Source organism: Photinus pyralis, unplaced genomic scaffold, assembly GCF_008802855.1.
Source record: "Photinus pyralis isolate 1611_PpyrPB1 unplaced genomic scaffold, Ppyr1.3 Ppyr1.4_LG10, whole genome shotgun sequence".
NCBI classification, from domain to species: domain Eukaryota; kingdom Metazoa; phylum Arthropoda; class Insecta; order Coleoptera; family Lampyridae; genus Photinus; species Photinus pyralis.
In genome coordinates this window covers 6232651-6257744 of record NW_022170250.1, presented here as the reverse complement: position 1 = coordinate 6257744, position 25094 = coordinate 6232651, and the positions used below count along the sequence as shown (strand labels likewise).

The window sequence follows — 25094 nt, the reverse complement described above, 5'->3', positions numbered from 1 at the left end:
AAAATTGCCGAGCGAACCGAAGGCGAGTGCGGCACACAATCGGCTCGTTTCTTCAAAACGAAGAACAGCAGGAGCTCAGTTTGTTCTGAACTCATCTTTGTTTAGCTAGTCATTGATTGATTCGGAACTCATTTATTAGATTTGACTGAAAACCAAAAAAAAAAGAAAATTGCCGAGCGAGCCGAAGGCGAGTTCGGCACACAATCGGCTCGTTTCTTCAAAACGAAGAACAGCAGGAGCTCAGTTTGTTCTGAACTCATCTTTGCTTAGCTAGTCATTGATTGATTCCGAACTCATTTATTAGATTTGACTGAAGAACAAAAAAAAAGAAAAATTGTCGAGCGAGCCGAAGGCGAGTTCAACACACAATCGGCCCGTTTCTTCAAAATGAAGACCAACGGCCCAGCTGGAGCTCGATTTGTACCGAACTCCCCTTTGCTTCACTAAGTATTGAGTGATTTAGAGTTCATTTATTAGATTTGACTGAAGAACAAAAAAAAGAAAAATTGCCGAGCGAGCCAAAGGCGAGTTCGGCACACAATCGGCTCGATCCATCAAAACAAAACACAGCAGGAGCTCAATTTCTTCCGAACTCACCTTTGCTTAGGCAGTCATTGATGCAGAGCTCATTTATTACACTTGATCGAAGATAAAAAAAAAGGGCCATTGCCGAGCGAGCCGAAGACGAGTTCAGTACAAAATCGGCTCGTTTCTTCAAAACGATTCACAACGGCACTGCCGGTGCTCAATTAGTGCCGAACTTCCCTTATTGAGTGATGAGTGAGCTCATTTATTAGATTTGACTGAAGAATAAAAAAAAAGGACATTGCCGAGCGAGCCGAAGGCCAGTTCGGCACACAATCGGCTCATTTCTTCAAAACGAAGAACAGCAGGAGCTCAGTTTGTTCTGAACTCATCTTTGCTTAGCTAGTCATTGATTGATTCCAAACTCATTTATTAGATTTGACTGAAGAACAAAAAAAAAGAAAAATTGTCGAGCGAGCCGAAGGCGAGTTCAGCACACAATCGGCCCGTTTCTTCAAAATGAAGACCAACGGCCCAGCTGGAGCTCGATTTGTACCGAACTCCCCTTTGCTTCACTAAGTATTGAGTGATTTAGAGCTCATTTATTAGATTTGACTGAAGAACAAAAAAAAAGAAAAATTGTCGAGCGAGCCAAAGGCGAGTTCGGCACACAATCGGCTCGATCCATCAAAACAAAACACAGCAGGAGCTCAATTTGTTCCGAACTCACCTTTGCTTAGCCAGTCATTGATTGATGCAGAGCTTATTTATTACACTTGACCGAAGATCAAAAAAAGGGGCCATTGCCGAGCGAGCCGAAGACGAGATCGGTACAAAATCGGGCACTGCCGGTGCTCAATTAGTACCGAACTTCCCTTATTGAGTGATGAGTGAGCTCATTTATTAGATTTGACTGAACACCAAAAAAAAAAAAGAAAATTGCCGAGCGAGCCGAAGGCGAGTTCGGCACACAATCGGCTCGATTCATTAAAACGAAACACAGCAGGAGCTCAATTTGTCCCGAACTCATCTCTGCTTCGCCAGTCATTGAATGATCCAGAGCTCATTTGTTACACGTGACCGACGATCAAAAAAAAGGGACATTGCCGAGCGAGCCGAAGGCGAGTTCGGCACACAATCGGCTCGATCCATCAAAACAAAACACAGCAGGAGCTCAATTGTTCAACTCACCTTTGCTTAGCCAGTCATTGAATGTGATGCGAGCTTATTTATACACTTGACCGAAGATCAAAAAAAGGGGCCATTGCCGAGCGAGCGAAGACCGAGTCGGCTACAAATCGGGCACTGCGGTGCTCAATTATAGCCGAACTTCCTTATGGTGAATGAGTGAGCTCATTATTAGATTGATCTGAACACCAAAAAAAAAGAAAATTGCCAGCGAGCCGAAGGCGAGTTCGGCACACAATCGGCTCGATTCATTAAAACGAAACACAGCAGGAGCTCAATTTGTCCCGAATTCATCTCTGCTTCGCCAGTCATTGAATGATCCAGAGCTCATTTGTTACACGTGACCGACGATCAAAAAAAAGGGACATTGCCGAGCGAGCCGAAGGCGAGTCGGCACACAATCGGCTCGTTTCTTCAAAACGACGACCACCGGCACAGCTGGAGCTCGATTTGTACCGAACTCCCCTTTGCTTCACTAAGTATTGAGTGATTTAGAGCTCATTTATTAGATTTGACTGAAAAATAAAAAAAGAGAAAATTGCCGAGCGAGCCGAAGGCGAGTTCGGCACACAATCAGCTCGTTTCTTCAAAACGAAGCATAGCAGGAGCTCAATTTGCTTCGAACTCACCTTTGCTTAGCCAGTCATTGATTGATTCGAAGCTCATTTATTAGATTTGACTGAAGACCAAAAAAGGTGTCACTGCCAAAGGTGAGTTCGGCACAGAATCGGCTCGTTTCTTCAAAACGACGCACAATGCCTCAGTAGCAGCTCGCTTTGTAACGAACTCACCTGTGCTTCATTAGTAATAGATTGATTCGGAGCCATTGCCGAGCGAGCCGAAGACGAGTTCGGTACAAAATCGGGCACTGCCGGTGCTCAATTAGTACCGAACTTCCCTTATTGAGTGATGAGTGAGCTCATTTATTAGATTTGACTGAACACCAAAAAAAAAAAGAAAATTGCCGAGCGAGCCGAAGGCGAGTTCGGCACACAATCGGCTCGATTCATTAAAACGAAACACAGCAGGAGCTCAATTTGTCCCGAATTCATCTCTGCTTCGCCAGTCATTGAATGATCCAGAGCTCATTTGTTACACGTGACCGACGATCAAAAAAAAGGGACATTGCCGAGCGAGCCGAAGGCGAGCTCGGCACACAATCGGCTCGTTTCTTCAAAACGACGACCACCGGCACAGCTGGAGCTCGATTTGTACCGAACTCCCCTTTGCTTCACTAAGTATTGAGTGATTTAGAGCTCATTTATTAGATTTGACTGAAGAACAAAAAAAAAGAAAAATTGCCTACGAGCCAAAGGCGAGTTCGGCACACAATCGGCTCGATCCATCAAAACAAAACATAGCAGGAGCTCAATTTGTTCCGAACTCACCTTTGCTTAGCCAGTCATTGATTGATGCAGAACTCATTTATTACACTTGACCGAAGATCAAAAAAAGGTGCCATGGCCGAGCGAGCCGAAGACGAGTTCGGTACAAAATCGGCTCGTTTCTTCAAAACGAATCACAACGGCACTGCCGGTGCTCAATTAGTACCGAACTTCCCTTATTGAGTGATGAGTGAGCTCATTTATTAGATTTGACTGAAGACCAAAAGAAAAAAGAAAATTGCCGAGCGAGCCGAAGGTGAGTTCGGCACACAATTGGCTCGTTTCTTCAAAACGAAGATCAACGGCACAGCTGGAGCTCGATTTGTACCGAACTCTCCTTTGCTTCACTAAGTATTGAGTGATATAGAGCTCATTTATTAGATTTCACTGAAGAACAAAAAAAAGAAAGATTGCCGAGCGAGCCGAAGGCGAGTTCGGCACACAATCGGCCTGTTTCTTCAAAACGAAGAGCAGCAGGAGCTCAGCTTGTTCTGAACTCATCTTTGCTTAGCTAGTCATTGATTGATTCGGAACTCATTTATTAGATTTGACTGAAAACCAAAAAAAAAAGAAAATTTCCGAGCGAACCGAAGGCGAGTTCGGCACACAATCGGCTCGATCCATCAAAACAAAACACAGCAGGAGCTCAATTTGTTCCGAACTCACCTTTGCTTAGCCAGTCATTGATTGATGCAGAGCTTATTTATTACACTTGACCGAAGATCAAAAAAAGGGGCCATTGCCGAGCGAGCCGAAGACGAGTTCGGTACAAAATCGGGCACTGCCGGTGCTCAATTAGTACCGAACTTCCCTTATTGAGTGATGAGTGAGCTCATTTATTAGATTTGACTGAACACCAAAAAAAAAAAAGAAAATTGCCGAGCGAGCCGAAGGCGAGTTTCGGCTCGATTCATTAAAACGAAACACAGCAGGAGCTCAATTTGTCCCGAACTCATCTCTGCTTCGCCAGTCATTGAATGATCCAGAGCTCATTTGTTACACGTGACCGACGATCAAAAAAAAGGGACATTGCCGAGCGAGCCGAAGGCGAGTTCGGCACACAATCGGCTCGTTTCTTCAAAACGACGACCACCGGCACAGCTGGAGCTCGATTTGTACGAACTTCCCTTTGCTTCACTAAGTATTGAGTGATTTAGAGCTCATTTATTAGATTTGCCTGAAGAATAAAAAAGAAAATTGCCGAGCGAGCCGAAGGTGAGTTCGGCACACAATTGGCTCGTTTCTTCAAAACGAAGATCAACGGCACAGCTGGAGCTCGATTTGTACCGAACTCTCCTTTGCTTCACTAAGTATTGAGTGATATAGAGCTCATTTATTAGATTTCACTGAAGAACAAAAAAAAGAAAGATTGCCGAGCGAGCCGAAGGCGAGTTCGGCACACAATCGGCCTGTTTCTTCAAAACGAAGAGCAGCAGGAGCTCAGCTTGTTCTGAACTCATCTTTGCTTAGCTAGTCATTGATTGATTCGGAACTCATTTATTAGATTTGACTGAAAACCAAAAAAAAAAGAAAATTTCCGAGCGAACCGAAGGCGAGTTCGGCACACAATCGGCTCGATCCATCAAAACAAAACACAGCAGGAGCTCAATTTGTTCCGAACTCACCTTTGCTTAGCCAGTCATTGATTGATGCAGAGCTTATTTATTACACTTGACCGAAGATCAAAAAAAGGGGCCATTGCCGAGCGAGCCGAAGACGAGTTCGGTACAAAATCGGGCACTGCCGGTGCTCAATTAGTACCGAACTTCCCTTATTGAGTGATGAGTGAGCTCATTTATTAGATTTGACTGAACACCAAAAAAAAAAAAGAAAATTGCCGAGCGAGCCGAAGGCGAGTTCGGCACACAATCGGCTCGATTCATTAAAACGAAACACAGCAGGAGCTCAATTTGTCCCGAACTCATCTCTGCTTCGCCAGTCATTGAATGATCCAGAGCTCATTTGTTACACGTGACCGACGATCAAAAAAAAGGGACATTGCCGAGCGAGCCGAAGGCGAGTTCGCCACACAATCGGCTCGTTTCTTCAAAACGACGACCACCGGCACAGCTGGAGCTCGATTTGTACCGAACTTCCCTTTGCTTCACTAAGTATTGAGTGATTTAGAGCTCATTTATTAGATTTGCCTGAAGAATAAAAAAAGAGAAAATTGCCGAGCGAGCCGAAGGCGAGTTCGGCACACAATCAGCTCGTTTCTTCAAAACGAAGCATAACAGGAGCTCAATTTGCTTCGAACTCACCTTTGCTTAGCCAGTCATTGATTGATTTGAAGCTCATTTATTAGATTTGACTGAAGACCAAAAAAGGTGTCACTGCCAAAGGTGAGTTCGGCACAGAATCGGCTCGTTTCTTCAAAACGACGCACAATGCCTCAGTAGCAGCTCGCTTTGTAACGAACTCACCTTTGCTTCATTAGTAATAGATTGATTCGGAGCTCATTTACGAGACTCGACTAACACCAAAAAAAAGGTGTCATTCTCGAGCAAGCCGAAAGCAAGTTCGGCACGTAATCGGTTCTTTTCTTCAAAAAGAATTCCAACGGCACCAAAGCGAACTTCCCTTTGCTTCGAAAATCTCAGCAGTTTCAGGAAATTGAAGGAATTGATAATAATTTCGGGAGCAAGCTTCGGAGAATCTGGGAAGAATTTCAGGAGTGGAATTTTAAAATGCGAGGAAAATTTTGGGACAATTTCAACCGGATCCTTCCTTATTATTTGCATTCGATAGATTATGAAGTCAAATAGACCAAGGTCAACAAAACCAAAGTGGACCGTTTTCAAAAAAAGGTAAATCGAGATGTTGGAGGAAGTCCCCATTACAAAGAAGAAATTGTATGGTAATTCCTTTGTTTTTCTGCCCTCGATATCTAATCGGGGCGTGTACAGAAGCAGTTGGCAACTAAGTATCTCCACAACGGACGGCATTCACAAATAATCTTTCGGAATTCAAAGAAAAGCAAATAAGGCTGTTAACGTAAATGCTATACACACAGTAAACATTAATCAACAACCTTGATGGGTTATCAGGAAAGTTCTACAATAATAAATTCGTAATAAATCAAATCCGGTCCTGTATTTTTCAATAAGCGATAAACGGAGAATAACATAAATTTTTATTGAGAGCCGATTCGCCTGGCAGAGCAGCGCCGGTAGTCGCGTTAAGTACATGACGGCGGGTCACAATTTAAAGAAGCGGCTACGTGCAGTGTTAAACCGTGCCCGAATTTCATTTTTGGAACATTTCGTCGGTTAAAGTGGGTGGTGGTTGGTGCGACAAGTACCGTCCGAGTTTTTTTTTTTTTGGTTGGCCAAGTTTCGTCTAAATATAACTTTATGTTCGCAACTACTGATATCTGCGATTATAACCAAAACAAACATCTGTGTAAATTGAAAAACACAATGTTGGAGAAGTTCAATGCGGATTTCCGAAGACCGAGGCGGGACATCAACTGCAACACGAAGGGCAAAGGAAAAGCCATCGGTGAGTTTTAAAAAATGTAATGGAAATGGTAGCACCGTTCGAGCCATTTGCCTAATCGATATCATCCAATACAGTGTAAAGTTCAATTTCAAAAAAGTTGTGAAACATTTCGAATTCGGCCGCGAGCACTAACGCTTCATTTCTATTGTTGCAGAAATTAGAAAGGAAGAAGTTATGGCCATTAGAAACAGATTCCCTACAAAAATACCAGTAAGTACTAAGAACCCACGCGTTTGTGCCTCTAAATTTTCCTCGAGTTTTTGAAAAATGAACTATTTCAAAACGGTTAGTAAGCGTCATCTGTCGATTTTCTAAAGTTACACAACACTCTAGATATTTTGTTTGGGCAAAACTGACTGAAACAGGATCAATTTTGAAATTGCCCACGGTTTTTTGAAAAAACCCATTTTCGTCACTTTTGCTTCTGGATTTGCGCGAACTTTCTCGAAAAAGTATTAGAAATACAAAACAATCGACCAAGTCGAGCTGGAAGAGTACATTTTCGTTGAAAAGCGTACCATCTTGTATCACCATGGACAATGTTTTTTTTTGTTTACCGCGTGTTTTCGGTAGATTCGATTTGTTCGTCCACATATACTCAAATTTGACATTGAAACAAAACTGTTAATAAGCTTAAAAAACGGTTCACTGTTACATATTTTTGAAATACCCTGTACCCACATCCTATTTTTTTTTAGTAACTTCGTGTGTCAAATTTTAGTATAGCAATAGCGTACGTACGTAGCGTAGCAATAACTCACCTTTTTCTATTTTCAGACAGTATACGCAACATATGCGCAGTTTTAAATGTTGCGTTCATTACAAAAAAAAGATAATTAAAGTGTAGCCAATGACGTAGATTTCCACGTAAATTCAAAGGTTTCTAAATCAGACAGTAAGCGCGAATTATGCGCTTTTCAAAATAAAATTTGCGCCCATTAGGAAAATAACAAGAGCGTAGATCCAGTAAAGTCAATTGGCGCAGATTTCCATTTTAACTCACCTTTTTTAGACAATACGCGCGAAACATGCGTAGTTTAAATTTTGCGCCCATTAACAAGAAAAGAAAATTGAAGCTTCGAAATCAGACAATAAGCGCAAATTATGCGCCTTGGAAATATTTGCGCCCATTATAATAAATAACAAAAGCGTAAATCCGGTAAAGTCCATTGGCGTAGATTTTCGTTTTAACTCAGCTTTTCCTTTTTCAAACACCATGCCCAAAGTATGCGCAGGTTTAAATTTTGTGCCCATTAACAAGAAAAAAGAATTGAAGTTTCGAAATCAGACAGTAAGCGCAAATTATGCGCCTTGGAAATATTTGCGCCCATTATAATAAATAACAAAAGCGTAAATCCGGTAAAGTCCATTGGCGTAGATTTTCGTTTTAACTCAGCTTTTCCTTTTTCAAACACCATGCCCAAAGTATGCGCAGGTTTAAATTTTGTGCCCATTAACAAGAAAAAAGAATTGAAGTTTCGAAATCAGACAGTAAGCGCAAATTATGCGCCTTGGAAATATTTGCGCCCATTATAATAAATAACAAAAGCGTAAATCCGGTAAAGTCCATTGGCGTAGATTTTCGTTTTAACTCAGCTTTTCCTTTTTCAAACACCATGCCCAAAGTATGCGCAGGTTTAAATTTTGTGCCCATTAACAAGAAAAAAGAATTGAAGACAGTAAGCGCGAATTATGCGCCTTGGAAATATTTGCCCCCATTATAATAAATAACAAAATCGTAAATCCGGTAAAGTCCATTGGCGTAGATTTCCATTTTAACTCAGCTTTTCTTTTTCAAACACCATTCGCAAAGTATGCGCAGTTTTAAATTTTGCGCCCATGAACATAAAAAAGTAATTAAAGGGTAGCCAATGACGTAACTTCCACGTAAAATCAAATGTTTCTAAATCAGACAGTAAGCGCGAATTATGCGCCTTGGAAACATTTGCGCCCATTACAATAAATAACAAATACGTAAATCCGGTAAAGTCAATTGGCGTAGATTTCCATTTTGACTCAGCTTTTCTTTTTCAAACACCATGCGCAAAGTATGCACCGTTTTAAATTTTGCGCCCATTAACAAGAAAAGAGAATTGAAGTTTCGAAATCAGACAGTAAGCGCGAATTATGCGCCTTGGAAATATTTGCGCCCATTATAATAAATAACAAAATCGTAAATCCGGTAAAGCCCATTGGCGTACATTTCCGTTTTAACTCAGCTTTTCCTTTTTCAGACAGCATTCGCAAAGAATGCGCAGTTTTAAATTTTGCGCCCATTAATAAGAAAAGAGAATTGAAGTTTCGAAATCAGACAATAGGCGCAAATTATGCGCCTTGGAAATATTTGCACCCATTATAATAAATAACAAAAGCGAAAATCCCGTCAAGTCCATTGGCGTAGATTTCCATTTTAACTCAGCTTTTTCTTTTTTAAACACCATTCGCAAAGTATGCGCAGTTTAAAATTTTCCGCCCATTAACAAGAAAAAAGAATTGAAGTTTCGGAATCAGACAGTAAGCGCGAATTATGCCCCTTGGAAATATTTGCGCCCATTATAATAAATAACAAAAGCGTAAATCCGGTAAAGTCCATTGGCGTAGATTTCCATTTTAATTCAGCTTTTTCTCTTTCAGACACCATGCGCAAAGTTTGCGCAGTTTTAAAATATTGCGCCCATTAACAAGAAAAAAGAATTGAAGTTTCGAAATCGGACAGTAAAATCGAATTATGCGCCTTGGAAACATTTGCACCTCGATTTGCACCCATTGTAATAAATAACAAATACGTAAATCCGGTAAAGCCCATTGGCGTAGATTTCCATTTTAATTCAGCTTTTCCTTTTTCAAACTCCATGCGCAAAGTATGCACAGTTTTAAATTTTGCGCCCATTAACTGGAAAAAAGAATTAAAGTTTCGAAATCAGACAGTAAGCGCGAATTATGCGCCTTGGAAATGTTTGCGCCCATTATAATAAATAACAAAAGCGTAAATCCGGTAAAGTCCATTGGCGTAGATTTCCGTTTTAACTCAGCTTTTCCTTTTTCAAACACCATGCGCAAAGTATCCGCAGTTTTAAATTTTGCGCCCATTAAAAAAAGATAAGTGAAGTATAGTCAATGACGTAGATTTCCACGCAAAATTAAATGTTTCTAAATCAGACAGTAAGCGCGAATTATGCGCCTTGGAAATACAATTTGCGCCCATTAGGAAAAAAACAAACGGCGCATAATTTGCGCTTAATGCCAACTTAAGAAATTTTTGATTTGCTATTGTGGCACAAAACTCGCACCTAACCTCACAATGAGGAAAAAAGCCGAGTTGTCCAGAAGGTCACGCAAAATTTGGGTAGTTTTACATTTATTCAATGGCGCATAATGAGCGTCACGAAAAAAATTGATTTGCGTCGAGTTATTGCTATTGTAGCGCGAAGTTTGAGCCACTCTTAGTATATTGAAACACAAATGTATTCTCAAAGGGCAAAACGGCGCATAATTTACCTTTCAGCAATATCATCTTTTTGTAATCTTAAAATTTATCCAAATGGGCTCCTTCAAATCTCCCAAATCCTAGTCCAAAATCCCCTCGAAGGTTTCTTGATTCTTCAAGAATATCCTAACATGCCTTTCAAGACACTCAACTCCTTTAGTATTCTGCAACATTCTTGAAGTTCTTAATAATCCTACAGTATTTTTGGTGATATCTCAAGATTTACTACTCAAAATCCTTAAACGCAATTTAATATTCTGCAGGAATATCCTAAAAGGCGTTTCCAGACGCTTACCTCCTTTGGTATCTGCAAGATTCTTACAGCTCTGAATAATCCTACGGGATTTTTTTGCTGCCTCAAGATTTACTACTCAAAATCCTTAAACGCAATTTAATATTCTTCAGGAATATCCTAAAAGGCCTTTTGAGACACTTAACTCTTTTAGTATTCTTCAAGATTCTAGCAGCTCCTCATAATTCTACAGGTTTTTTGGATACCTCAAGATTTACTACTCAAAATCCTTAAACGCAATTAATATTCTGCAGGAATATCCTAAAGGTCTTTTGAGACACTTAACTCTTTTAGTATTCTTCAAGATTCTAGCAGCTCCTCATAATTCTACATTTTTTTTGATACCTCAAGATTTACTACTTAAAATCCTTAAACGCAATTTAATATTCTTCAGGAATATCCTAAAAGGTCTTTTGAGACACTTAACTCTTTTAGTATTCTTCAAGATTCTAGCACTCCTCATAATTCTACAGGTTTTTTTGATACCTCAAGATTTTCTACTCAAAATCCTTAAACGCAATTTAATATTCTGCAGGAATATCCTAAAAGGCCTTTTGAGACACATAAGTCTTTTAGTATTCTTCAAGATTCTCGCAGCTCCTCATAATTCTACAGGTTTTTTTTGATACCTCAAGATTTACTACTCAAAATCCTTAAACGCAATTTAATATTCTTCAGGAATATCCTCGGGATTATACTAAAAGGCGTTTCCAGACGCTTGACTCCTTTAGTATCTGCAAGATTCTTACAGCTCTGATTAATCCTACAGGGTTTTTTTGCTGCCTCAGGATTTTCTACTCAAAATCCTTAAACCCCTATTTAATATTCTTCAAGAATATCCTAAAAGACCTTTCCAGGAGCTTGACTCCTTGGTATTCTACAAAATTCTTTTTTATACCTCAGGATTCCTTACATCCAGTTTAATATCCTTCAGGAATATCCTCGGGAATATCCTAAAAGGTCTTTCCAGATGCTTGATTCTGCAAGATTCATGCAGCTCAGGGCTGAGTCGAGCGTTCTAAAAAGCCGCTCGAGCGACGAGTGCTCTAATTGCCTCAAAAATACTCGCGAGCATCGAGCTGTTTTGTAAAGCGAAACCGCTTGCGAGTTCCGAGCACTCCTAAAAGTGCTCGGGCCGTTTATCGCGAGCGCTCGGGAAAAGTGCCCGTGAGTGAAAAAAGCGCTCGAGCGGAAAAAACGTTCGCGAGCGGGGCTTAATCCTTCAGCGCTTGAGAGCGGACAGGAAAAAGCGCTCGAGCGCCGAGCACTTTAAGTAAACGCTTGAGTATCGAGCACCAAGCGGCCGCTCCGAAAAGTTTTTCCGCTTGGAGCGCTTTTTCAAGCGAAACGCTCGCGAGCAGTACCCAGCTCTTAATAATTCTAGGATTTTTTTTGATACCTCAGAATTCTTCAACCCCAAAAATAAAAATTGACACCTGAAAATATTGAAACCTTTTTTGATACCTACTGATCTATCCAAAAACCCGTCCGCATTTTATTCCAGAATGATCTCCTTGGAAAAACTGAATGGAATATTGAAAAATACCGTACCACAGAATAGATACGGAGTACCACAGACGAGACCACAGAATACCAGATGTATAGAAAAGAACGCCCTCCTTGGTATTATTTATTGATATGTATCTAATAGTTATTGACATAGGAAAATGGGTAATCTATGGCATTTTCGGGGCCTGATACTTGACAAACTTTCGGTTTCAAAAACACTAAAGACAAAGTGACAAAATAGAGGCACAAGCGCCATCTTTGATCGACTGAAATTACCCAGATCCTTTTTTCAGATCATAGTACAAAGGTTCACAAAGGAAAACTACCTACCACAACTGGACAAGTCGAAATTTCTAGTCCCCCAAGAAATCACAATGTCGCAATTCCTCACGATCATCAGGTAAGTCGGCCCCTCTTCGCCGTACCGTGCGTGCTTACGGGAAAATTTCCCTTTCAGAAACCGCATGCACGTCGGATCGTCGCAGGCCCTCTACCTCCTCGTCAACAATAAATCGCTGGTCAGTCTGTCGTTAACGCTGGCCGAGGTTTACACCGAGTACGCGTGCACCGACGGTTTCCTGTACATAACGTACGCGTCGCAGGAGGTGTTCGGAGGCCGTAAATGATGTGATCAAACTTGTATTAATAGGAGTAACGGTCGTGAGGAAAGTGAAAACGTGGTGGTAGGATAAGAGTTTACTACTTAGCCGACGTGTTTTCGGAGGGAGGACGAGAGCCGCTGCAACGCGTTCAATTTCTCTTCTTTTTTATTATTATAGTTACTGTGTAATTTCAGAAAGAATAGACTGATCAGGTTTTTAAAGTAGACTTTAAGTTATTGTAGATGTTAATGGTAATTCTCATACCAGTATGTTTACTTAAAAACATTTTAAAAGACTGTTCGTACAATCCGTACCATTTATTAGCATCTTCAAGGGATGTGTTTTGATATTTTTACCAAATAAATTTTCTCAAGTCGTTGTTGCTGAATGAGTGAGGCCGAGTATTTCAGTGGGAGGCGAATGAGACCGACAGGACAATAATCAAAAGGTAAATCAGTACGTACTTACAAATTGTGAGGTTATGGTGCACAATAACCGCTTTAAATCAATTGCAAGCTGGTGGTAGACACATAATTAATTGCCATTGTCTTTAATTTGTTACAAACCATTCATTATCCGGCATAAATAAATAGAATTGTTGAAAAACTGTACAAAACATTAAATGCACCGAAAACTTTTGACAGAAGGCGGTGTTGTCTAGTTGCCTTTGTAGCTACTGAAGCCACAGTCTGTGTCTATGGTGTTGCCACTATCAGTTTTTATCTTATAAAGTGAGTACACACGTTACGCTTTTGATGGTACCCCTCCACCCCTTCGCCACCCAATTACCTTCAAAATGCGCTTTCGTCATATTTTGGCGTTTATTCAGAGACGCAATTTCTTAATTTTTTTTTAAATTTTGGCTCGTAAGTGGGCGGGGCAATTACAAATATCAATGCCCGAACCCGGATTCGAACCATGGACCTTTAGTGCCGCAGTCGGGCTTCCACGCAGTGGCGTAGCGTAGCTTGGTGGCGCCCGGGGCGCGATCAAGGTTTGCCGCCCTATATTTTAGAAGAAGCTGGTGAACATTTTGAGTTCCCTATCGTTTATTGAAAAAAAGAGTTCAAATTTCTTATTCTATTCTTGATTTGATCACTTTTAGAGCGAACGATTGTTGGGGGGGGGGGGTCACTCCTTGCTGGACTTTATATCTATAAGCTTTCAGTTGATGCCTATATGATCAATGTAGCAGATGAATATCACACAATACAATAAACACAGACAGACAGGCAGAAAACAGCGTAATCTTTGAATTATTTTGTAATGCGGTAAAAACGATATACCCAACACTGCTTCTGAAGTCGAACCTAGAAACGCAAGAATTTCAAAGATGATAATCACATTTGAATTGCGTGATAGGCTGTAATGATCTTAGCCTCCTGGGCATCGATTCCCGAAGTTAGTCGATATGCTCCGTGATGTGCATGTGATGTGACCGGCGTCTATGACGTCATGATCGTATAGGATAGGGATAAGTTCAAGTTCAGGCTGCATTCCCGAATCGTGGACAAACTTTATGCGCTAACCAATCACAGACAAGAATTGAACTGTCATTTGTCAGTTTTGTATTTTGTTTTGTTTTTGCATTATGGATACTGCTATTAATTAAATTAAACCAGAAAATCCTCGAACAATTCCATGTTTTATTTCACAGAAAATATGTGAATTTATAGCCTATAAATTATAGGTTAGGGCACTGAATAGCCTCTATAGCAAAACAGCTGCAAGATCCGTCCTGTAGCTGCAACTGCGCATGACTTTCACGCAACGAAAGGTCTAGACCAGTCGTTGCGTTCGATCAACTTTTCGCTCGATGTGGTAGGTTCGAGAATGCAGTGACATTCACGTTCATTTCAAGGTCAGTCGATGTGAACAAAGCACATCTTCGGGAATCGACGCCCAGTTTGTGACCACGGTCGTATACACAGGTCTGGAACCCTGTTGTTCCACGTTCGTGACATTTTAAACACTTGCACAAAACACCTTAACACTATCGAATGGGTTCATGCGAGAAACGCCATCCGTAACTCTGCAGACGAGAAATTTCAAAACGTAGGTTACTTAAAAAATATGCTATGTATGTGGAAGTTATCGAAGTTCCAAAGTCCGTAAATGAGGCGGCTACGTGGATGGCAAATAACCAATTAAGTGCATTAGTTACGACACCTAATGCCGGGACTGTTATCGAGTCTCAACTGTATGCTCCGATACCCTGGAGGAGGGCGAGTTACCTATCTCGGGGGCGCGATTCTGCTAACAAAAACTCGTCGGTTTAGAATCTATGTGCGATACATGTGTTGCGATGAACTGATTTCTACATATTTTGTCATTAATTTGATTTGACCAGCGAGATCATATAATTTTCCATCAATTTTCTTAGAAAAGACGTTATTGCACTAAAGATGAGTCACTTCATATGCGCTTTACCCTATCTCAGAATTTTGGTACTTGTTTACCTGACCCATTGGTCCCAAAACTTGTTTTAAGTGTAACCAAATTTGTGTGAATGAATTAATTCTTCTGCTGTAAAATGTCAAGGTTTTTCTCAGTCGTACTCTTTTTATCCTTGGCAGTTGTCTTTTTTTCGAGAGTAGGGCACCTTTTAGGCTTTGCTTGTTCTGTTTTTAACGTTAACGTACATCAACTAAATTTTCTGGCTTTCAGAATCTTCATAATGAAAACAATAATTATTAAACAAACTGTTGACCTTTTATTTTGTGTTCCTTCCCTACTGATCTACTTCAGGTCAAAGCGTTGTTTGCAACTAACGGAAGGGAGACTTGATTTAGATGTTTGACGTGCCACTTTAGGATTTCAAATTTAAAGGGGATCTGTTTGGCATTTGGGGGAACAACAATTCTGGGGGTCATTTTAAATGTTGCTGGGTTAATGTAGTCTGAAGTTTGCGTAGAACCACTCACGCAACCACCCGGCGCTTATTGCGTCAAAACCTTTGTTAGGGTTCTGAAAATATCATCAATAATTCTAGAGTTTTTGATAAGTGAAAGTGAAAAACCGGTGCAAGAGACCAAATATTTACAATAATTCATTAAATATTCATTTTTCCCATGTTATTTCCCTACCTAGTACCTCCTCGCCCCTTCGCAAAGCGTAGAGTATCGGAGGTTGACTTTGGAAAACACTTTCTCACGTTCACCTTTCTCTTGTATGGGTAATATGTAATTTGTATGTAAAAGGTACCTACTACGGTATAGATTTTTGAATGAACCAGTGGCGTAACATATAATTCATAACATAACCTAATTTTTATTTAAACATCGATGCAATATTTATAAAGATATGTATTTTAACTTATGTAATTGCTATTTTATGGCTCATATACGAAACAGCACTTATGCTCAGTAATTAAAAAGTCCCTTAGGTTTAAGTTGAAATCTCTAATTATGAACGCAAAAACGAAAGTGATAGCCGCTTTAAATACAGTTAATCAAGCACTTCGCGAACAGTTAAAGTGGGGCGCCGCCGAGGCTCCAAAGTACGTAAACCACGTAAAGGAGGAGATCATCTACAAGAAGGCGGCCGAAGCGAACGCCTGGTACACGAGAATATTGGGTCTCGACGAGGTGAAGTTTTACCAGCAGCGTGTGATAACGTTACAAGTGAGTAGTTGGTCACCGGCGTTTGAGTTATCGTCGCTTCTTTAGGAGAAGCTCCTCGACGTTCAGGAGAAACGTCGCGAGATCGGCCGTCAGCTCTCCGAGGTGCGGCGCAAGTCGAACGAGCTGCAAGAGCAGATCCACAAGGTGAAGCGACAGGAGGACCTGCAGAGATTTCTCGATTTGATGAAGGAGGAGACGGAGATCTTAAAGCAGGAGCTGTCCGTAACGGACACTTTTAACGGATGCGATCGAGAGGAGCGCGAGATCTTTACCGCGTTTACGAATGCGGTGAAGGACTCGCACGAGAAACAGCGCGCCCAGTTGGAGTACACGAAATATTTCGGATTGATTCTCAGCCTGGTCGGTTCTTTCTTGACGTTCGCCTACTCCACGTTGCGAAAGCAAGATTTGAAGAGGTTCATTGATGAACGATTACGCGTAGATAACGGTGACTTGAGCGCGTCGGTTCTCCAATTGCAATTACAAGAAGGTCTGAAAGAGATGCGTAATGTTTCCGGTGTAATCGATAGGGACAAGCAACTTTTAACGTTAATTAGTAACAATCAAAGGGAGTTATTGAATCGATTAGATAATTCGACGCTTTTAAATGTAATTAATCAAAATCATAGGGAAACTGCGATGGTACTACAGGCGATAGTTCACAGTAAAGCCGTAACGAGCACCGAGCCTTCAGATTCGCAGATCATTCTAGGCGTAGGTGGGATAGCGGCATTACTCGGTTTTATATTATTGAAATGCGTTTTTGGTTAATTTTATAAGCTGAATACAACTCTAACAATAAAAATCGAAGTACACTTCGGAATTACGAATCCCATTTCTTCCACTCCATTCCGTCGGGTGGTTTAACGTCGACGTGTCCTTTACCGATTTCGTTCCAATTCGTACTGAGTACCGTGCCCCCACTTTCCATCTGCAATTAAACTTTATTATGCAACGTGTCATTTCAAATTCACTTACGTAGCTTTTCACCATTGCGCGCTTCACATCATCGCTACCTTTGCCGTAAATATCTTGAAAAAGCATATTTAGTGCCTCCTCTCCCACCGGCTTTTCGCTAGACTCTTGCTTATTGATGTCGCGTTCGATCGCCGTCCAATCCTTACCCGGTTTCGAGGTGGGATACGACGGGGGCCCGCTCGAAGCGGAGGGATCCTGCGGTATTTGTTTGAGTATTTTATCATCCTCTGAGCGTTCCAGGTGTTCCCAACGAATACCTTCCGCTTTCTTTAATTTCACCTCGACCTTCGTTTGAGTCACTTTAAATGTGCACTGGTCGGGGTTCACGTCGTGCGCTACTCTAATTTCCCTAGCGTGCGTGCAATTGTCCGGCAGTGATAGGTTGACGCTAACGGTGTCATTTGTAAAGTTAATTGCGGTTGTATCGGAGTTTACGTTCTTTGCTAGAATTGTTATGACCACTGTAGCCTCGGTTTGGTACCAGTCGTACTTGACGGGGGCCGATCTCTACAAGTCAAAAATGGAGGTTAAGTTTGAATTTATTTTTAAATGCTCTTTACCGACCTTCTCTTGATTGTCTCCCATTGCGTGATCGATAGGAATGATCAAATTATGAGACTTTCTTATTTACGAAAGTTTCACAACAGAAATGCAAAACATTTTTGATTATTCGTTTTAGGGTTTTTTTTAACCTATTAGGGGAATTGAGACTCTGGTGCCACTGCCAACACAAAGTTCAATAAAGTGTATACTGTATACAGGGTGTTACATAAGAAACGTGCAATTTGAAATTATTGAGTTTAGCTGCTGTGCGTAAAAATACTAAAAAACGTGTAAACTCCTATACCCTTAGATCATATATATACATGGATCAAAAACGTTAAAAATACCTGGACGCGACATTGCGCCATTTGTTGTGAAGCATACATTCCACGCATTGTTTTCCACAGGTTTGTCTTGTAAACAACGATGCCGGATCGTGTAAACTCGTTTGTTTGTTTACACGCGTACGTAAATTTGTTTTTAATTTCTAATAGGCGAATTTGTAGACAATTATATCATGGTGCGGCGTGTGCAAAGTATATGATAAACGAACGAAAGGAATATCATTTCACGCGTAAGTACTTTTTTTGAGGTTATATTGCTCTTATGTTTGTTATTGGGGTCAGTGGCATAGGTTATTTATGTTCTCATTTTATAGATTTACAGAACTTAAACGGGAACTCCACTGTTGGTGGAAGCAACTGTCATTCCTCCTTCACACACGCGGCTAAATACATGTTGCCTCCAGTTTTACTGCATGTAGTAGACAGAGAATGCCGCGTCCCAGGTATTTTTAACATCCTTGACATGGATAGAGCTTTCTCATAAGCTCTACTAAAAGACAACCGTTGCCAACATTCCAACGTGCATTTTTATGCCTATCATCTTTTACTATTAGCAAAGAGTAACTAATAATATTCGTTGCTATTAGGTTTGTTTATTCATTTATAGTTGTGAGAGGTTCCACCCTGTGTATACAACTTACGATGATACATACATTTTGTGAGTTGGAAACCATGCAATTTCTAGTCAAAATTGAGCTACGACACTTAATTCCGTGATTGTCTTCGACATTCAACTATAGGTTCCAAACCAGGGGTGGGTTACCCATCTTGCAGGAGCGGCATTACGCTAATCAAAGCTCTTCAGTTTAGAATGTATGTGCGATAAATGAGTTACGATTCGCAATTTCCACATATCTTGTTTTTAGTTAAATTTGCCTACAAGGTAATGTAATTTTCCATCTTGCTTTTAACAAAAGGACTTTATTGTACCAAAGATGAGTCACATCCTGTGGATTTCACCCTTTCTTAGAATCTTGGTACCTGCTTACCTGACCCATAATTCCCAAAATTTGTTTTTAACCTATATGTTACCTCTTGAAGTTTACCTGTTACTTTTTGTGATGTTATAATTTTATGTTACGCATTCACATCATTACAAACAATTAATTTTACAACACAATTTGATATTAATTTGACGGCTGTTTTTTTTATTGGTAAGTTCTTTTTTTCCCAGCCTATTTCTATTTTTATTCGGTGAACTACCATTTTCAAAGTTTATTTTTGCAATGTAATTTATTTTGACTTAAATTTCCGAGCAACAATTACGCCATCTGTCGTCAGTAAATTGTAAACCCTCTATATGGTTTAGAACTATTATAAGAATTATTGAAAGCGACACATTACCCAACACGCTCCCTGAACTTTACCTAACGTACTAACGATCGGTGGAATAACTATAAATGAAAAACAATGGTTTTTCTGATGTTGCGTAAAACAAAAAACACTAAAAACACGTCTCCTATACCCATATATATAAGAGGTATATATATGCCTATACCAAAGTAATTTAACCCCAACATGGCGACCGAACCAACGACAAATCAAAAACCAGATTGTCACCACTGTTCTAAATAGTGTCACTGTAGTAAATATAGACCAATTTGTTCTTAGATTCTTTCCCGAACTGTATACCCCTATGAGCTGGAATACTCAATTGTGTCGATGAACTCCTTAGGGGAAATCTTTTCACATATAGTCGTTGAGCCGGCGTTCCCGTTGGATAATCCGTGTATAACATGAATGCTCGCTAGTTCACTATTCCAATGTTGTAGAAGAAAAATAATCAAAAAATATTTTAACTGAATGCAGTACCCTGTATGAAATTACACAAATGTAAATCGTATGTGGTTGGTAAACCTGATTCTATAAATAAGTTTGACAACATCGTAAACAAATGATTTGACAATTAACCGCCAATAATAACTGCCGGAGAAGGAATTTCGCTGTACGTTTCTTGAATGAAATCAAAATTAAATAACAGCGACAATGCCTTGCGAAATGATAACTTTACAGTTAGGCCAGTGCGGCAACCAGAGTAAGTACATTCCTCTTAACGTAATCGTTACAAGTGATGATTCGTAGTCGGATTCGAATTCTGGAAGAGGCTCTGCGCCGAACACGGCATTAATCCCGAAGGAATACTCGAGGACTTTGCCACCGAAGGCATCGATCGCAAAGATGTGTTCTTTTACCAGGCCGACGACGAACACTACATTCCACGGGCGGTCCTTCTCGACTTGGAACCGCGAGTCATTAATACCATCATGAATTCTCGGTACTCGAAGCTTTACAATCAGGAAAATGTTTTTCTATCTAAAAACGGGGGCGGTGCCGGAAATAATTGGGCGTGCGGATATTCGCAGGGCGAAAAATTGAACGAGGAAATCTTCGATATCATCGATAGAGAGGCGGATGGTAGTGATAGTTTGGAAGTAAGTATCTCATTGCGGGTAAGTTAAACTTTAAGTGAGAATTCTTATCGTTTTGTCCAGAGTTTTCTATGGTTTGTTGAGTCTTAATGCTGTGCAGACTCGGTGTTTTTTTGTCCTCTTCTATATACTCATGCACACTTGGGCGGAACAGCGGAGGGCAGTTGTCTTTTCCTGGGTTCCAGGACAGCATGGTACGAAAACATATACTTTTTATGGCAAAGGTGGCGCCACCACGTCGCGGGCAATCGCAAATCATAGGTAATAATCCGACAAGTCAGATTTGTTGAGATTTTGATTTATAGAATTTTGCTATTGTAGAGTTTTGGAGACGTCCCATACATTTCTAGAGTTCTTGCCTAGCGTTCAGACATTTAAGTTATAAAAAATCAATTTTGAAAATAAAGGGGGAACACTTCAAGAAGCCTCCCAATGTGTCAAAAGTGAACTTTTTTGAGAGTTCTGAAAAGGTCATCCTGACAAGTGATGTAAAAATCTTATTATTGATAGAATTTAAAAAAATGTTCATAAGGATATTGAAACAACTAAAAAATTTTCAAAAGATTTCTTCGAGGATTTCTTGAATGTTTCAAAAGAATTTCAAGAAATGTTCGGAAGAAATTAAAAAAGAATTCTGAAAGAATAATTGTAGATGGCGTCGTTTATAGTTTTATTATTTATTATGGGATACGAAAAATACAATAATATACCCTCCCCCTTCCCCCCAGCAGACAACAAAGGAATATTCATTTGTTCTGTATGCTGGAGCGATGTTCCATACTGCAGCAAGAAAGCTAGGAAGGGTTCTCTCTTTTGGCATTTCAGAAACAGAAACAGTCTTGAAATGAATTAATTTATAACAGTAAAATATTATTCGTTCACAAATACACAATTTATGACAACGTGAACTATTTATTACTTCGGTGTCGAAATTGGCACTGCCCTTAAACTAAGTTCGATTTGCTTATATAGTAACTAGAGTGTTCCGGAGCGGTCGCTAGTCTTCTTCAACGTTCTAGAACAAAATACGTCACATTTCGCGGAAAGATTGCGTCACATCCGCCTTCGTTCTTTATTTAATCACTAATAGTTCATGGTGCCTCGATGTTTATCGGGATTTCGGAAATATTCGCTACATTATACTTCAAAAAAAGTCCAAAAGAACAGTTCGGCTCGCTCGGCGTTGGTATGAACTCGGTATTTTGTGACCGAAATCGTGTAACTGCCCCGAATTCCGAGTGAGCGGTTGATTTATACCGATCTCGCCTTCGGCTCGTTCAACATGTGTAAACCTTCACATAATCTAGTGTCGAACACTGCTGGGTGACACAGAGGGTTCGAATAAACCCACAATTAATTGACTCACAGTGACAAAAAATTATTACGAAACACAAGAAATGAAAAATTAAACCCAAAATTCCTGAACTAAAGAAAAACTTACAAGGCTTGTTTGGACAAATTACCCCGCACGCAAGCGCTCGACAAATAAAATAAGAATAAGATTGTTTACAGTTTTTTTTAATAATTCTAATAATCTAATGACAAACTACTTCTCCTACTAATCAAATCGGGGGGACAGTCCGAATAAAATAAACAGCGTAAAGAAACGTACACGCTTTCAAACAGTCGCGAACCAGCAAGCCTCGTTTTTTCGTTGATACCACTTCCACAATAAAATAATCTTCTGCAGCACTTTCAAATAACACTGACAATCATAATTCAACGTGATAATGCCAGCTTTGACAGAACGTGTCCCCACTTACGCCGAACTATGCGCACATCGTTGAGCACCTGCACATCCCTTATCAGCATCTTCGTTGAAATTAATTATCGTTCGCCTGTTATCAAATGTTCTTATCACAAACACTTAATTTGGCCAGATGTTTCTTATTGCGTTTATTACACAATTACAGACAATTGTAAAATGGAAAAACAACTACGGAAATACAAATTCAAATGAAATAAACCAATTCTGTGCTTTTTCGTAAATACATGACTAAATTTGAATTATTTCTTATGCAGGTTGTTCCGTCATTATTTTTGACATTTAGACCGAACGAACGTCTACATGACGTTTACACAAAACACAAATCCGATTTTATTATTGGAATGCGAGGTCAAGTTTATTTTGTATCGGAATTGGTTAATGTGGTTAATATAGATAAGTTGTTATCGCAGCGTAAGCTAATTAGTTTCAAGATAAGAAGGTGCAGTTCATAGTTCAAGCATTACCCTTGAATCCTTTGGCTTTAGTTCGCTTCGTTGACTTTTTGCACCAGAAGAAAAGTTCATAGGATTCGTGAATCCAAGCGAACCCGCTTCCATTTCGCGAAAGTACTCATCGAGATCGTGATTATGCACTGGAATAAAATGCCAATGTTCCGCTGTGTTGATATTAACTTTGGCCAATTTATTAACTAGGTCTTGTTGCAGGTAAATGCACCGATTAAATCTGTTGTATACAACATTTTTTAATCGCACAAGTCGCGATCGAATGACGTCACTAAACTTGCTTTTATTATTAGCGATCCAAAAAAGTCTTTTGTGTATCACAATAAGTTTAGTGTCACTTTTTCTTATTTGAAAAGCGGTTCTCCGATTCGAAATTGTTCCTTCACGTAAATTTTACCACTCGTAAACCAACAGCTTTGCTACGAATCAAGACTGCTTTCTTCGTACTTGAATTTACTGTGATGCTTCTATTCGCACGCATACAAAATTGTAGGTAGCTCGCAATTTGTCACTCGAATTTAGTAAATATTTCTCGACGACTTCTCGAAACAGGCGTTCTCGCCACTTAAGATGCTATACCCGAAGTTAAAATTCTTTACTACTATTCGGAGAGATTCACTCAATAAATGCACGTTCTGGTTCTTGACGAATCTTCAAACATACTCGAGGATATTGCTTACAACGCAGCAAAAAATGTCGACTGAGAATCAATTTTGCTTTTCCCAATACGTTTCTTATCACTAGATATATTTGTTCGTGTTCGTATATGAGTACATTTTCGCGTTTAACTCGTTTATAGTTCCGACGTTATGTGATCACCACAATATGTGCATCTTCGTTGAAATTAATAATAATTTGACCAGATGTTTCTTACTTAATGCGTTTATTACACAATTACAGACAATTGTAAAGTGGAAACACAACTACGGAAATACAAATTCAAATGAAATAATCCAATTCTGTGCTTCTTCGTAAATACTTGACTAAATTTGAATTTTTTCTTATATACAGGTTGTCCCGTCATTATTTTTGGTATTTAGACCGAATGAACGTCTACATGACGTTTACACAGAACACAAATCCGATTTTATTATTGGAATCCGAGGTCAAGATTATTTTGTATCGGAATTGGTTAACGTTGTTAATATAGACAAGTTGTTATCGCAGCGTAAGCTAATTAGTTTCAAGATAAGGTGCAGTTCAACGAAGCATTACCCGTCATCCTTTTGTCTTTAGTTCGCTTCGTTGACTTTTTTGCATCAGAAGAAAAGTTCGTAGGATTCGTGAATCCAAGCGAACTCGTTTCCATTTCGCGAAAGTACTTATCGAGCTCGTGATTATGCACTGGAATAAAATGCCAATGTTCCGCTGTGTTGACATTAACTTTGACCAATTTATTAACTACCTAGGTCTTGTTGCAGCTAAATGCACTGATAAATTCTGTTGTGTATAACATTTTTTTATCGCACAAGTCGCTATCCAATGACATCACTAAACTTGCATTTAATCAGCTATTACTATTAGCGATCCAAAAAAAAGTCTTTATATATCTTAATAAGTTTAATGTCACTTTTTTTATTTGAAAAGCGGTTCTCCGACTCGAAATTGTTCCTTCACGTAAATTTTACCACTCGTAAACCAACAGCCTTACTACGAATCAAGACTGCTTTCTTCGTCCCTGAATTTACTTCTATTCGCACGCATACAAAATTGTAGGTAACTCGCAATTTGTCACTCGAATTTAGTAAATATTTCTCGAAACTTATGCGTTGATTTGGTGGGATTCTGAAGGTTTGTACAAATTTTATGTTAGCAAATAATATTCTTTTCAGAGTTGATTCTTACCTTCCGACTTTCTGATTTTGCAAAAATTTCTTCTTCCAAAGGATATTAATCCTTTGGATTTAAGTTATGAGAATCCTTTTGCTGTACACCGGGCGTTCAATAATGCTTTGGATTGATGTTTTTTTAGCGTGAACGTAAGGTTGTTTATAAGTTCATACCAGATACAGTACAAAGTCGTCAGATTATAATGAATCACATCCCAAATGAAAATCAGTAGTTACTCGCCTCAATGCACCACTCCACCACAACTCGCTTAGAACTATATAAGATCTGATCTTAATTCGTAAAAACAGCTGAGTATGTTTAGGGTTTCGTATTGTGCCATTCGATTGCCGGCGGAACGGGTTCCGGAATGGGTTCAAATATACTCGAGAAGCTATCCGATCGCTTTCCCAAGAAACTGGTACAAACGTACAGCGTGTTCCCGAATCAAGACGAAATCAGTGACGTGGTAGTTCAACCGTACAACTCGCTGCTAACGCTAAAACGTCTGACGGATTCGGCGGACTCGGTCGTCGTATTAGATAATACGGCGTTAAATCGGATCGCCGCCGATCGCTTGCACATTCAAAATCCGACGTTTACGCAAATCAACAGTCTGGTCAGCACGA

The 25094-nt window shown here is 39.8% G+C and overlaps 4 protein-coding genes across 7 annotated transcripts in view; 2 read left to right on the top strand and 2 right to left on the bottom strand.

Annotated features, from left to right (window-relative positions):
* LOC116161516 (biotin--protein ligase) overlaps positions 1 to 13145 on the bottom strand; it is a 53620-nt gene extending 40475 nt beyond the window's left edge. For 2 of the 4 annotated variants that reach the window (XM_031474873.1, XM_031474877.1), the window contains exon 1: positions 12958 to 13145. The gene's annotated coding sequence lies outside the window, so the exon portion shown is untranslated. Of the gene's footprint in view, positions 1 to 12953 lie in introns of all 4 variants that reach the window. The other 2 variants (XM_031474874.1, XM_031474875.1) reach the window with 2 other exon arrangements.
* LOC116161520 (microtubule-associated proteins 1A/1B light chain 3C-like) lies at positions 5468 to 12867 on the top strand. Its single transcript, XM_031474881.1, has 4 exons — positions 5468 to 6599; positions 6754 to 6809; positions 12181 to 12287; positions 12345 to 12867. Exons 1-4 carry the CDS (start codon positions 6452 to 6454, stop codon positions 12511 to 12513), a joined length of 480 nt encoding a protein of 159 aa, XP_031330741.1. The 5' UTR covers positions 5468 to 6451; the 3' UTR covers positions 12514 to 12867.
* A 2591-nt stretch (positions 13146 to 15736) lies between the features above and the next one.
* On the top strand, positions 15737 to 16900 carry LOC116161518. Its single transcript, XM_031474878.1, has 2 exons — positions 15737 to 16112; positions 16158 to 16900. Exons 1-2 carry the CDS (start codon positions 15897 to 15899, stop codon positions 16881 to 16883), a joined length of 942 nt encoding a protein of 313 aa, XP_031330738.1. The 5' UTR covers positions 15737 to 15896; the 3' UTR covers positions 16884 to 16900.
* LOC116161519 (protein SGT1 homolog) lies at positions 16766 to 17805 on the bottom strand. The gene is made up of 3 exons (XM_031474879.1): positions 17655 to 17805; positions 17091 to 17597; positions 16766 to 17043 (listed from the first exon to the last, which is right to left on the bottom strand). Exons 1-3 carry the CDS (start codon positions 17673 to 17675, stop codon positions 16936 to 16938), a joined length of 636 nt encoding a protein of 211 aa, XP_031330739.1. The 5' UTR covers positions 17676 to 17805; the 3' UTR covers positions 16766 to 16935.
* Positions 17806 to 25094: the final 7289 nt, after the last annotated feature.